This window comes from Leuciscus leuciscus (assembly GCF_965113295.1).
Source record: "Leuciscus leuciscus genome assembly, chromosome: 19".
Lineage (NCBI taxonomy): Eukaryota > Metazoa > Chordata > Actinopteri > Cypriniformes > Leuciscidae > Leuciscus > Leuciscus leuciscus.
The window spans coordinates 26216272-26229403 of NC_138743.1; the positions used below are offsets into that span (position 1 = coordinate 26216272).

A 13132-nucleotide genomic window follows, 5' to 3' on the forward strand; every position below is an offset into this window, starting at 1 on the left:
GAACATCCAAGCCAGCAGGGGTCAGCAGAATGACTTCAATATCTAGTCCATTAAATGTAAGGGATGCTCATAAGCTAGTTTTAAATGCTGTATTGAGAGCTTTGTGGCATGGGTCTGCTTTGACTTTGACTTTAAACTTTACCTAACTAGAAAAGTATAAGCATGAATGCTGATGGGTTTGTGGCATGAGGAAACCAAAGGCTTGATACCACACATAAACGCTTAAAAATACAACTTTAGAAAAAACTTGTTCTATCACATTCTTGTGCAGACAGCAAGTACAAGCTACTTTATGAAATAACCGCATTTATTGTTATCATTGACGTTTCTGATTAGAATGGGGAGAGACATTAACAATGTGACAAAATGACGAATGTCCTAATCATGTCCTACTGGGAGTCAGAAAAAGAAAAAAGAAACATTTCTTATTTATTTTTATTTATATATTATTTTCGAAGTAGTGTTTGGGGCATAATAAACAGATGACACAATCACTTTTGTAAAAAAAAAGAAAAAAAAAGAAAGAAGTTCGAAAGAAATATCTTATTTCATACGAATTATATAAAAAAAGTAGGCCTATGTAATTAATCTGCTGTCTCTCCCACCAGATGAACACACACACACACACACACACACACACACACACACACACACACACACACACACACACACACACACACACACACACACACACACACACACACAGTCCTGATGTCCTCTACTGAGGACACAACGGAAAAAAGTCTTTCTTGTACAGTAAATTAAACAATGCTTTAAAATCTCAAGAAAAAATCTGAACAAAAAACAAAACAATCAAATACGAAATCAAGTACAAAAATAATCATGTATGAAATAATATAAAGTGTCTCTGTATCAGGTTCTCATTTTCATAAACCAAGAAGAGGTTTAAAAAAAAAATTTAAATTATTGATGCCTCAAATTACCCAATGTATGTTTGCTTGTTTGTTTTGTTTGTTATTCTCTGTCCTGTCTTGCGTGGCTTTTGGACATGAGTCTGGCAAATAAACTGAATTGAATAGGCCTAATGTTGGCCAGATTACCTTTACCCTGACTTTAATAATTAAATGTAAATGTCACTTTACATTTCAAACCAATTCTTTGATTCTCTCCTTACCAATGACCAAAATTAGATTTGTGTTGTTTTATTATTTTTAATTTAACTGATCATTAATTCAGATATGTTTTTGTCTTTGGACAAAAATTTGATTGCTTTGATGTTAGCCTTTCACATCGCACCATAGAACAACACGCTAGACTCTACGCCTGCTGAAAATTAAGAATAACGTGTTTACGAACGAAATTTCTGCGTCGAACTGATTTAATATATTTTTTTTACATTTCAGATTTTCTGTTTACTACGCTTGGAGAGTTATGGACATGACTGAACCTTACTTTAAGAGAATGACCTCATTGTTGTTCATTGTATAGCCTACCGTGATTGCTTTTTTGAGGGAAGCAGTTTATGGTGTGTTTACCATTGGTATGTGTGCCGGAGTTCGCGTCGACCTTGCCAACCCTCGCCTTTAGGCCATAAAAGAGCACATCTTGAAATGATCAAGGCCTGAGAACGGGCACGGCCTTTCGATTTCTGAGGTTTAAGGAGGGGGCGCGCGGCAATGTGCTGGAGACATTACGACAACCCGAGCGCCGTCAATCACAGGCCCGTGTGCTGTTACACTGACGCTGATACTTGACCCCACTGACGAAATAGACCTAAATGTCGTTAAATTCAATAAAGTCTAGTCACATACAGCAATGGAAAATTGGTTATGGATTGGGAAACCATCGTTAAAAACGTATGAAACGTCATTTAATCCAATGACATATGTGATAGAGAAGTCAAAATAATTTACAAGACCCTCAATGTGTAAAAATATTGTTGGTTTCACTTGAAGAAGTCACCGGGACGTTGCCTTAAAATTTTTAGTTCATTGAAATTAGAAATTTGAGTTAATGCAATGAAGGAGATTGGTTTAATAAATAGAAACTCAAAATATTATGTTATCTGAACCACATTAATTATCTAAGTTGATTTGACGATAAAAAGTTGCGATAAATCATGAAAAAAAAAAATACATAGCCTATATTTATATATATTTACAAGCTACGCATTAAAAACGTTTAATGTTTTGCAAGGTTTTGTTTAATTTTGTAAAATGAGACAAAATTATTCACAAAACTTAAAGTGAACAAATTACACAAAATCGTGTTTTTACTTCTTCTAAAAATATCAAATGTAGCGTAATACAACAATTTATTTAGCATTAGAAAATAAATTGTAAGCCCAGAAAATATTTACTAGTGGTACATCTTTAGCGTTAACGTTTTGCTAAGTTTTTTTGTGCCTTGGGTGATCCCTCAGGACAGATGGACGGGGCAGCTTTCATTAGCCTGCTCCTCTGACCCTTCAGAGACAGTGGGCAAAAAAGTTGTTTTCACAGGTGCACGGATTGGCTGCTAAAACCGATTAAGTCCTCGTTTTATCCCAGTGTCTTGAGGCTTGCAAGATCATTTCAGCCCATAGAGGGAACAGTGGAGGCTCCTTGAGTAGCTTTAGTCTACATTAACTGGCCCATGCGTAAAGAGCGACTTAAAAATGAACGCCGCGTCTCAAATTAAATTAAAAGAGGTGCTCCATTCTGGGTGAGTGATTGTGAGTTTCGCGTCGCCGCGGTGTCAGGTTGCAGATTTCTACGAAGATAAAGAAACGCGATCTATGCCTTAAAACAGCGTCTGGATGGCAAGGACCTCGACGAACACAGAACTCATTTACTAATGCATCGGTTTTAGATTTCACTGTACAGAGAGAGGGGAGAGGGCTAGAAAGAAAGAGCTGGAAAGAATGCATTTTTTTCTGAGCCTAAAGAATACAAATAATTTAAGTAGCTATGTTTGATGTTTTGATCTCAAGTTCAAATAAAGTAAAAGCAGAAAAGAAAAAAATAAGAAAAAAAACATGATCAATTTTGATTATATATATATTAAATATAACAAAATTTCTCTAATTTTTGTTTTTCACCGATTTTGTTGAACTCAAATAAACAGCACTTGAAGCGGGTAATTTGTTGATATTAACTAGATTTGTCTCAGTTTATCCTTATAAATAAATGCAGTCTTGCATCTTTGTGTAACCAGCGCCATTTCAGTGATTCTACTGGCCTTGCATGTTCTGTCGAATAGCTTGAAGAGCCGGGGGCGCTGCTTATCTAGTGATAACCATTATGTTATCTACCAGCTCGAGAGGCTGATTGTTTTTAATGGAACTCCAAATATCTCCGCGCGCATCTAGACGTTGCGCAGAGCGCGTGCCTTTGACAATGGCACAAGTAGAGTCAATAACTGTAGCAATCAACTGATGATTTTGCTGCGGATCAGAATTGTCTACCTAATATTAATATGCAATTGAGGAACGACTTTTTCCTCATAAATTAATAAATGAAGATAATGCCGTTAATTTGACTCGGTTTACTTAACAAAATATTGTTCATTAAAAATCTGTTAGGATTAAATATAAGCCCTTTAATGGCTTTGGGTGCCTTCAGACAGTTTCTAATTGATTAGTATCGAGGTGCCCGGCTCCCTCAGGTAGAACTGGAGACGGGGGATCCAGTTTCAGACCACCGAGTCCCCGTGGGAGGAAATGGAAGCAGAGTTCTCCCTGCACTGCTGCTGGGGATAGGGCAGCTGGAGAGCCAATCAGCAGTCGCGCAGTGCTCTTTTAGCGCGACATGAGTCGATAGTGAACAAACTGTCTTCAACAAACACCCAAAACTTCACGGCGCGCGCAGAGGACATCTCCAACCCCAAAAAATCTTGTCAAGCGACCTAATCGCTCCCATTGAACGAAGGCAAACGGGGTGTCACCCATTCCGCTTCCTTTATAGCATCTAGAGGATAGCGGTTTGGTAGCGGGAGTCAGACGTCATGTCAATGCTGCCTTCTTTCGGGTTTACTCAGGAGCAAGTCGCGTGTGTGTGTGAGGTGCTGCAACAAGGGGGGAACCTTGAGCGTCTCGGCCGTTTTCTGTGGTCTCTTCCGGCCTGCGACCATCTCCACAAGAACGAGAGCGTCCTCAAAGCCAAGGCTGTAGTCGCCTTTCATCGTGGAAACTTCAGGGAACTTTATAAGATACTAGAGAGTCACCAGTTCTCTCCGCACAACCACCCGAAGCTGCAGCAGCTGTGGCTTAAGGCCCATTACGTTGAGGCTGAGAAGCTGAGGGGGCGACCGCTGGGAGCGGTGGGGAAATACCGAGTGCGCAGGAAATTTCCTCTGCCACGCACAATATGGGACGGCGAGGAGACCAGCTACTGTTTTAAGGAGAAATCCCGCGGTGTGCTGCGGGAGTGGTACACGCACAACCCCTATCCATCTCCTCGGGAAAAGAGGGAGTTGGCTGAAGCCACAGGGCTGACCACCACCCAAGTGAGCAACTGGTTTAAAAACAGACGGCAGAGGGATCGCGCAGCGGAGGCAAAAGAAAGGTAAGCTCAGTCACCTGAGAGCAAAATAAAAACGCGTTTCATACAGCCAATTCTGCCCTTCATTCCACTTAGTTCACAGCTGACTGCTGATGATGCTATTGTTGACACGTCTGGGCTATAGTTTGATTCCAAGAGCGCTGCTTTTGGTCGGTCCTTAAAATATTTACATCGTATCAGTGTAAAAAATGTACAGTTGTTACATTAAGGATTTAGTTCTGATTGATATAACTAAGAAAAATGCAGGTTGATTCAGTCACGTTATAGTCTATAATATTTGTTGACTTGGATAAACCCCCTTATTTTAGCCTAGATGGAGCACATTTTTTTGAGTTACCAGATCATTTCTTTTTACATTTTTATATTTGTCAGCAGCATTTCAACTTAATTATGAAATCTCAATATTTTCAGATGAAATTGAAGGTTTCATTTCGATGGCCATTCAGTACAAAATACATTTTAATGTGAGAATTACTTCTTGCACAGTCATCCGTCATGACCAAATTAGATTTATATTTGAGAAGACTACGAATTTATATTTTACACAGCGTATTTGTTCTACAAGATAATGTTAAATGTGCCTGCGTAACCCTCATCTCCTTATCTTTGACAGAGAGAACAGCGAAAACAACAACACGGGCGCTAACAAACAGAACCAGCTTTCACCGCTGGACGGCGGGAAGTCCCTGATGTCAAGCTCGGAGGACGAGTTCTCGCCCCCGCAGAGTCCTGACCAGAACTCCGTGCTCCTGCTCCAGGGTAATATGAGCCACCCCGGCGCGTCCGCGTATTCCATGACCGGCCTCGGCGCCGCGCAGTCGGTACACGGCATGCAAGGACACCCACATCAACTCCAGGATTCTTTACTGGGACCTTTAACTTCAAGCCTAGTGGACCTCGGTTCTTAAGTGATTACGACTGAGCTTTTATTTATTTTTGTTTATTTTGTACCAAATATAGACTGAGATCTGCCACTTTTACTGTATATATATATATAAAGGAAAAATGAACAGTATAAATCTAAATAAAAATCCTTAGTTTTTCTCTGGTTCTCAGAGAAATACTCAGTGGTACGCTTTACCGTGGTAGACTATTACGGACTGACATTTGCCAAGTCGTTAAACTGGTCAGAAGACAAACCAAAAGCAGTTAATAAAGCGATTCTTTTCTTCAAACTCATAAGACGTTCTTCTAGCATTTCATCACACTGTTTTGCACCAATAAAATACGAAGATGAAGTGGAACACTAAAATACAAGTTCGCCATAAATCTGTGATATATAACAAATTAAATGGTGAAAAATTATTCACAGATGAAGCGCCATGTCTTTGTATCATGTAGCCTAAATAGTTCCAAATATAGGCTAATACACCATAACGTTTAAATTATAAAAATGGTTAATTAAGTAAAATTTTAAATCAAGGGTGAAAATAACACACATTCGAATATTCTCTTAATGCATCAGACCAAAGACCCAAAATATATCCATCTTAGACACATTATATAGCCTAGGCCTATTCTACAAAAGTACATTACGTGTTTGGAAATGATTGTAAATAATAACTTTTTCCCGCTCTTTATGTTAATCTTAGATTTAACTAAAATATTAAAGATAAACCCAATACCAAAACAATTCTTTTTTAAATTCCCGTGTCCAAATATTTTGAGAAGAAATGACATAGGCTACAGACCAATTGAAATTACATTTGGGAACAATAGCTAAATAACGAATTGTAAAAAGTATGGTTAAATGAATCAGTAGATAAAATACATATTGGATGACCCTATTTATCCTCTTATGATAATAGCCCTTCTTCGTATAATTCTCTATATAATGTAGGCTACTCGTGTCACAAACGTCCTCTTAATATTGTGGGTCAACAAAAAGCGGGGAGTTGTTGATTTTCCTTTAGCCTCAGGAGGCGCGTGTTGCTTTTGTGGTCGCAGTGCATCGTTAGGTTTGTAGTGGGGTGTTTACTTTGCGCTCTCCCAATGTTTGTTCTGGTGGTTCTGGGCCAAAGAGAAGACATACCAGCTGCGGGAGGCAAACTCACGTGGCTTCATTCATAAGTTTCTTTTGAGCAAAAACGCAAACATGGGTTTCGGGACCAGCTGACATGTGCTCTTGTTGTTTACTAATTGGCATAATGATCTTAAGACAATGATAATAATATTATGTAATAATAATGTCCTCCACTAACTTTAACGCTTACAGAATAGCCTAACTAGGCTACATTATTTGGAATTGGCCAATGTTGGCTTATTTAAAATATGGTCAAACTGAAGGGAAGACTTTACAAGGACCCCTGATCGTTAGCCCAGCGACATGTCGAGTAACCAGGCAGTCTCCCACCCATCTTCCACGCACGCATGTCAGTGTAATTGTTTTTAACAGAGAGTACCGAGGATTTCCGGTCGCTAATCGGAACCAGTTGCTTGCGCTATATAGGATCGCATTAGAGCAATGGAGGCCCAGAACCGCCCATAGAGGGGCACTTCAATTCTGCCCCCAGGGTACCAAAACGTGCTAGTTTGATATTAAATGAAACATTTGTTGACAGCCGCGGGTACCATTTACATTTTTTCGTTTCTTATCTAAATTCTGTATTTTGTTTTAATTATTAGATAATCAAATTAAGGAATTAGGCTACTCAGACCAACTTTCTAAAATTAATTCATTATCTCGTATTTATAAATGTATTTATACAATTAATTAACCGAGTTAATTGTTCAGAGATGTCTCTTAAAACAAAATAGAGATATAATGGACAATCCAACCTTGCTCATGTCAAAAAACAAACTAAGAAGAAAAAAACTATACAAAAAAATACATGCAAACCAGTGCCAATGGCTTAGGAACCATAGTCTCATGTGTTTTACTGATACATAATTTGAAAACAATTAAACATTGTTTATATAAGAACATATTTGTGGATATTTAAAAAATATGAAATTAGGCCTATTTGTAGAAAATATACACAACATTCTAAGTTACTGTGCTCTTAACAAATGCAGTCAACAATCAAAGACAACCTATCAACATTTCTAAAAATACTACTTAGGATAATTCACTCCAAAAAAAAAAAAAAAACTAAATTCTGTCATTATTTACTTGCCCTCATGTTGTCCCAAACCTGTGGAACATAAAAGAAGATATTTTGTGTGTGTGTGTTTTTTATTTTTTTATTCACAGTGAAAACCAATGGGTGAGTGTAATGTAGACATCAACATTTCTCAAAATATCATCTTTTGTGTTCCACAGAAGAAATTTAGTCATGCAGGTTTTATATGACAACAGGGAGAGTATGACTGAATTTAACATTTAGGAGAGCTATCACTTTAATAAATCTTAAAGCATTAGTTCTCCCAAAAATGAAAATTCTGTCATTAATTACTCACCCTCATGTCGTTCCAAACGCGTAAGACCCGTTCATCTTCGGATCACAAATTAAGATATTTTTTGATGGAATCCAAGAGCTTTCTGACCCTACATAGACAGCAACGTAATCACCACTTTAAAGGCCCAGAAAGGTAGTAAAGACATCGTTAAAATAGTCCATGTGACTACAGTGGTTCAACCTTCATTTTATGAAGTGAGGAGAATACTTTATGTGTGCAAAAAAATATATAAAAAAATACAGACTTTATTCAACAATTTCTTCTCTTCCATGTCAGTCTCTGGTTTCTACGTCAGAGCGGCGCCTCAGTATTGGCCAGCGCTGTTCACGTGAGCACCACGACGCATGCGTGTCATGCTGACGCAGGAGCCGGCCAATACTGAGCCGGCGTTCTGAAGTACAACCCGGAATCACTGCACTGTGTTTACAACGTGAACAGCATCAGAGACTGACACGGAAGAGAAGAAATTGTTGAATAAAGTCGTTATTTTTGTTGTTGTTTTTTTCCTCACAAAAAGTATTCTCGTTGCTTTTATTCTCGAGTACGCTTCAGTCTATGTGGGGTCAGAAAGCTCTCAGACCATCAAATCATCCAAAGATGTGTGTTCCAAAGATGAAGGAAGGTCTTATGGGTTTTGGAACAACATGAGGGTGAGAATTTTCGTTTAATACTGAACTCAAATAGAAATAGTAAACCTGTACAGATTGTTTCAATATGCCGCAACCATTTAAGAGTCAAGAAAAAAAGTAATAGTAAATAACTATAAGTAAATTAAAAATAAGAAATGGTATGAACTTTCAAATCAAGGTTTGCTGTTATAGTCACTTGTTTGGAGCTCTATAGCGGACTAAGGCTGCTTTTTAAAGGATTCAGGTTTCCAGTTCCCCATTCCCTCTTGGAGCACAAGCTCTACAGCCCTGTAAACCAAGGTGAGCACACAAAGCAGAGGCCTGTGCAGAACGTGAATGAGACAAATAGAGTGTTTCTCATGTGGGAAGAAAAGGGTTCGGCTGTAATGTGAGCAGCCTTTGTGGGGTTTAGGAGGGGGAATGACTGAGTGCTATTTTCTTCACAGATAATAGTTTAGACTTTTGGGAGTTGTTAAGGGGGGTAAGGGAGAACAGGTGGGCTTCATGGCTCCCTGCCCTTCCCCGTATTACCTTTTGTCACCTGAGCTCAGGTCATCCCTCGCCTCGAGGTTTGGCTCAGTGAGGCATCATAGGATTACAAGACGGGACAAACAAACAGCATACACACACACACACACACACACACACACACACACACACACACACACACACACACACACACACACACACACACACACACACACACACACACACACACACACAGCAAAATGTTTGGAAGCTGTACAGACTGAAAAGATTTGAAATATCAAATGGAGGAATCTGTGTGACTACAGCAGCTAAATGCTAAATTAACAAACGGATGGTTGATAAAAGATAGACATAAACTGTTTAAACAAACCTTAGAATTTAGAAGATTAAGACGTTCTGCGTGGGACGGCAAATGTTAGTTTGTTCTAACAGCTTATAATAAATCACTGGAAAGCTCAGGAATGGTTAGGCATTTGCACAAAAAAAGTGGAAAAAAAGTGAAAGTGGTTTTCCATATGGTTGTGTGTCAAAGAATATGGCCTTGGAGAGATGCTGAGAATCCCTTATTAACTGTAGTGGACTCTGTAATCCCAATGGAACATTTATTGCAATACACATTCATAAATCAAAGAAACATGATCCATCAATATTATTAAATAACATTCTATTTTCTTATTTCATTATTAAAGTAATTTCTAAGAAAAGAAAATTATGTCATCATGTGTGCACCTTCATTCCAAACCTGTATGACTGACTTTCGTTTGTGGAACACTTTTCTTTTGTGCTGTTTTTGTCCATACAATGAAAGTCATTGGGGTCTAAATCAACATTGGACCCACTGAATTTCATTGCCCAAAAAAAAAAAAAAAAAAAAAAAAAATGTGTTCCACAGAAGAAAGGGTGACCAATTCCTTCATAAATAAAAAAAAAATGTTTAGCAAATTATATATATTTTTAAATATTTGTTTACTCCTTTTCATTCTCCCACCAAACATATATAACCCCTTGGTGCAAAACTTTGTTCCTGGAGGGCCACAGTCTTGGAGAGTTTAGTTCCATCTCTGCTCCACACCCCTACCTGTAGGACTTGATTAGCTGGATCAGAAGTGTTTAATTAGATTTGAAGCTAAACTCTTGCACCCCTGAAAAAGAAGGAAGCAAGATGAACGAGCACAGTGCAGAACACTGTATCACCTTACAGGAAAGTCATGACTAATGGCATCACCACAGTGACTGCGCGTTTCTCCGACTGCCAATCAACCAGCATTGTGTTCCATTACAACGACATCAACGTTTACATTACAATACAATAATTGTTGTAATTATCATGTAGGAAGAAAAAAAGAAAAAAACATAATCAGAGCTTCAGACTTCGGTACACTCAACAGGGAACTTATTGTCAATGTCCCTCAAAAAAAGGCATGCCACGTTCCCTTATGCATTGACAAACACTTGCACTTGAGCAAACACGCGTCATAAAAGGCAGACTAAACCTGTGCCGCACACCTGCCGCTGCGTCATCTCTCTGTACAGCTGATTTCAGATGAGCTTCCTGTCTGGGGAAGCTATTATCTTTTATAGATTTGTCAAAAAGACAGCAATATTACTCCACCAATTTGGCATGACTTCACGCTTTTATCAGTAAAAACTCGAAGGTCACACGCTTTCCCAGCACCCTCGATGGTCATGGTCTGTTCTGCAGCGCTGGGTAACGGATTACTTCCAAACGGTCACAGAGGCTCAGGTTTCAAAGCCAAGCCCCACTGATAAACGAGTGGAGGCAGTTGTCACCCAGGCAGGGAGTCCTCCATCAGCAGCGTCTGAAGAGTAAGAGGGCAAGGGTTTTTCACAGACTTGCTGTGAGCTTGGCGTCAGTCGCTCCAGGGTTCACAGAGCAGGTATTTAAGGGTGATGACCACGGAGGAGCCGATGTGTAGAGTGCACAGGCTCATATAAATTGACATTAATATGTACACACTCATGTTCACACATATATAGCCTACCACACACATTCTCGTTTTCTGAGAAGTTTTCCAGTTGATGTGAAGTATCAACTATATATATATATATATATATATATATATATATATATATATATATATATATATATATATATATATATATATATAGCCTACATTAGTGTGTTGGTGTGTATATACTGTATATTTTCTAGAATGGAAATGTACAAATTGTCTGTGTGGTGAATAGTTCCATATTTATATATCCGTCAAATATACAATTCATGCACGGGCAGAATGGAAGGAAAATTCTAGAAAATAAATACACACACCACTGCTCAAAAGTCTGGGGTCAGTAAAATTATCAAAAGGGACAGTAAAGATGTATATTAAAAATTATTTTAAATACATATTTTCTTTTAAACTTTCTATTCATCAAGGAATCCTGAAAATGTATTGAAATATTAAGCAGCACAATAAAATTTTACTGTATATTTGATCAATAAATGAACCCTTTGTGAGCATTAGAGACTTAAGATATTAGAAACATAACATGATCTATACATAACTGCTAAATTGAATTGTTAGTAAAATGAATATATTTTTTTATTCCATACATTATAATTTTGTGATGCTTAAATGTTCTTATAGAATCTAAAATGAATGATTTTTCCAGTGTTTTATTTATAATGTATTTAAATAAAATAGTATAGACACTTTTAATATTGGCCATTTATCGGTAATCAGCATAACATGGACAGAATTGAAATAATGTGCATCCCTAGTTGAAATCATAAGTAATGATCATAAGTAATGATATCATGGAAATAATTTAAATAATGTGCATCCCTTGAAATCATAAGTAAGGTCTAGATCCATTAAGAAGTGATACAACAATAACGATGATCTCAGAAAGTCTCACAAAGACAATGTCCCAAATGTACTTACTCATGTAGTGAATGCCCCTCCCCCTTCGCTACATAGCCTAATTAAAACTCCGACAGTTGAGTGCAAGACGTATCCAACATTCCACACTTACATTTTTCAGTTAAGTGCATCATCTTGGTATTTAAAGTGCACTTTTTCTATTTGGAATTTTCAGTGTGAACACACTACTCGCACTATTTATAAAAAAATATATATAAAAAAGTCATAGAATAGTGCACAAGAATGTGAATTGGGACGCACCAAGAGATCATTCAAGGTGAGTGAGAACACAGTTTACCACACATATTCTGAAGCTCTAAACTGAACAAACCAAGTGGTCTTTTCACGCTGGACATTTCCGCACTGGGCTTTTTTTTAAGTCGACTTGACAAACACAGATCCTTCCTGTGGAGAGCAGAGGTGAAGACACGCACAATTACAGAGGTGAAGAGGGGCATTGTGGGAGGAGACTCACAGGTGATCAGTGCTGACAGACAGCCTGTCATAACATCTTGATCTGTGTCCAAGAGGCAAGGTCGTTCCCAACCTCCATGTCTTTCTTTCCTCTGTGAAACATAAAAAAATTTTTTTTTGCAAAATGTCTATAGTGTTTGTTTATGGGCCCCATTTACATAGTATGGGCAAAACAGTTAAAACATTCTTCAAAATATTACCTTTTATATTCCACAGAAGAAAGAAAGTCAGGGTAGGAACAACATGACAGTAAGTACCGTGATGATGACGATTTACATTTTTGGGTGAACTATCCCTTTAAGATACTGTGTAGCTTCTTGTATGTCTGTGTTGGGTTCACAGACAAGCTCAATATAGTTTAGATGAGGAACCATTTTATTGACCTTGACACTGAAGGTCTTGCTCTGAAATGTCTAACTCAAGCATATATATCGTTATTACAGTAGATGCATGATACATTTCGCATGTGCATGTGTGTGTCCGAGTGAGCGCTGTGCAAAAAATGAATCATAATGGAGGGGGCCTGTATGAGCCCCCTGATCTCAGCTCAAAGAGAGAGTCGTTTGTTCATTGATGGCTAAGTGACCGGCCAGGTAACTCGAGCTCCTTCCCCCTTCCACTCAGTGTAACGGGCACTGATAAAACCCTGGATGTTCCCTCAAACATTTCAGGAAATGAAAGTTTGAAACATGATCCGGCTGCGCCAACATCTCCTGCTCCAAGACAAAAGAGGCTCACAAACCTGGCGGATACT

The 13132-nt window shown here is 38.3% G+C and overlaps 1 protein-coding gene across 1 annotated transcript; it reads left to right on the forward strand.

Annotated features, from left to right (window-relative positions):
* Nucleotides 1-3757: 3757 nt before the first annotated feature.
* Nucleotides 3758-9739, forward strand: six1b (SIX homeobox 1b). The gene is made up of 2 exons (XM_082146916.1): nucleotides 3758-4505; nucleotides 5116-9739. Exons 1-2 carry the CDS (start codon nucleotides 3946-3948, stop codon nucleotides 5408-5410), a joined length of 855 nt encoding a protein of 284 aa, XP_082003042.1. The 5' UTR covers nucleotides 3758-3945; the 3' UTR covers nucleotides 5411-9739.
* Nucleotides 9740-13132: the final 3393 nt, after the last annotated feature.

Excerpts from the sequence above, each read along its gene's own strand:
- six1b (XM_082146916.1), top strand. The coding sequence starts at position 3,946 with ATGTCAATGCTGCCTTCTTTCGGGTTTACTCAGGAGCAAGTCGCGTGT. Across the intron at positions 4,506-5,115 it reads GCAGCGGAGGCAAAAGAAAG|AGAGAACAGCGAAAACAACA; the intron begins GTAAGCTCAGTC and ends TATCTTTGACAG.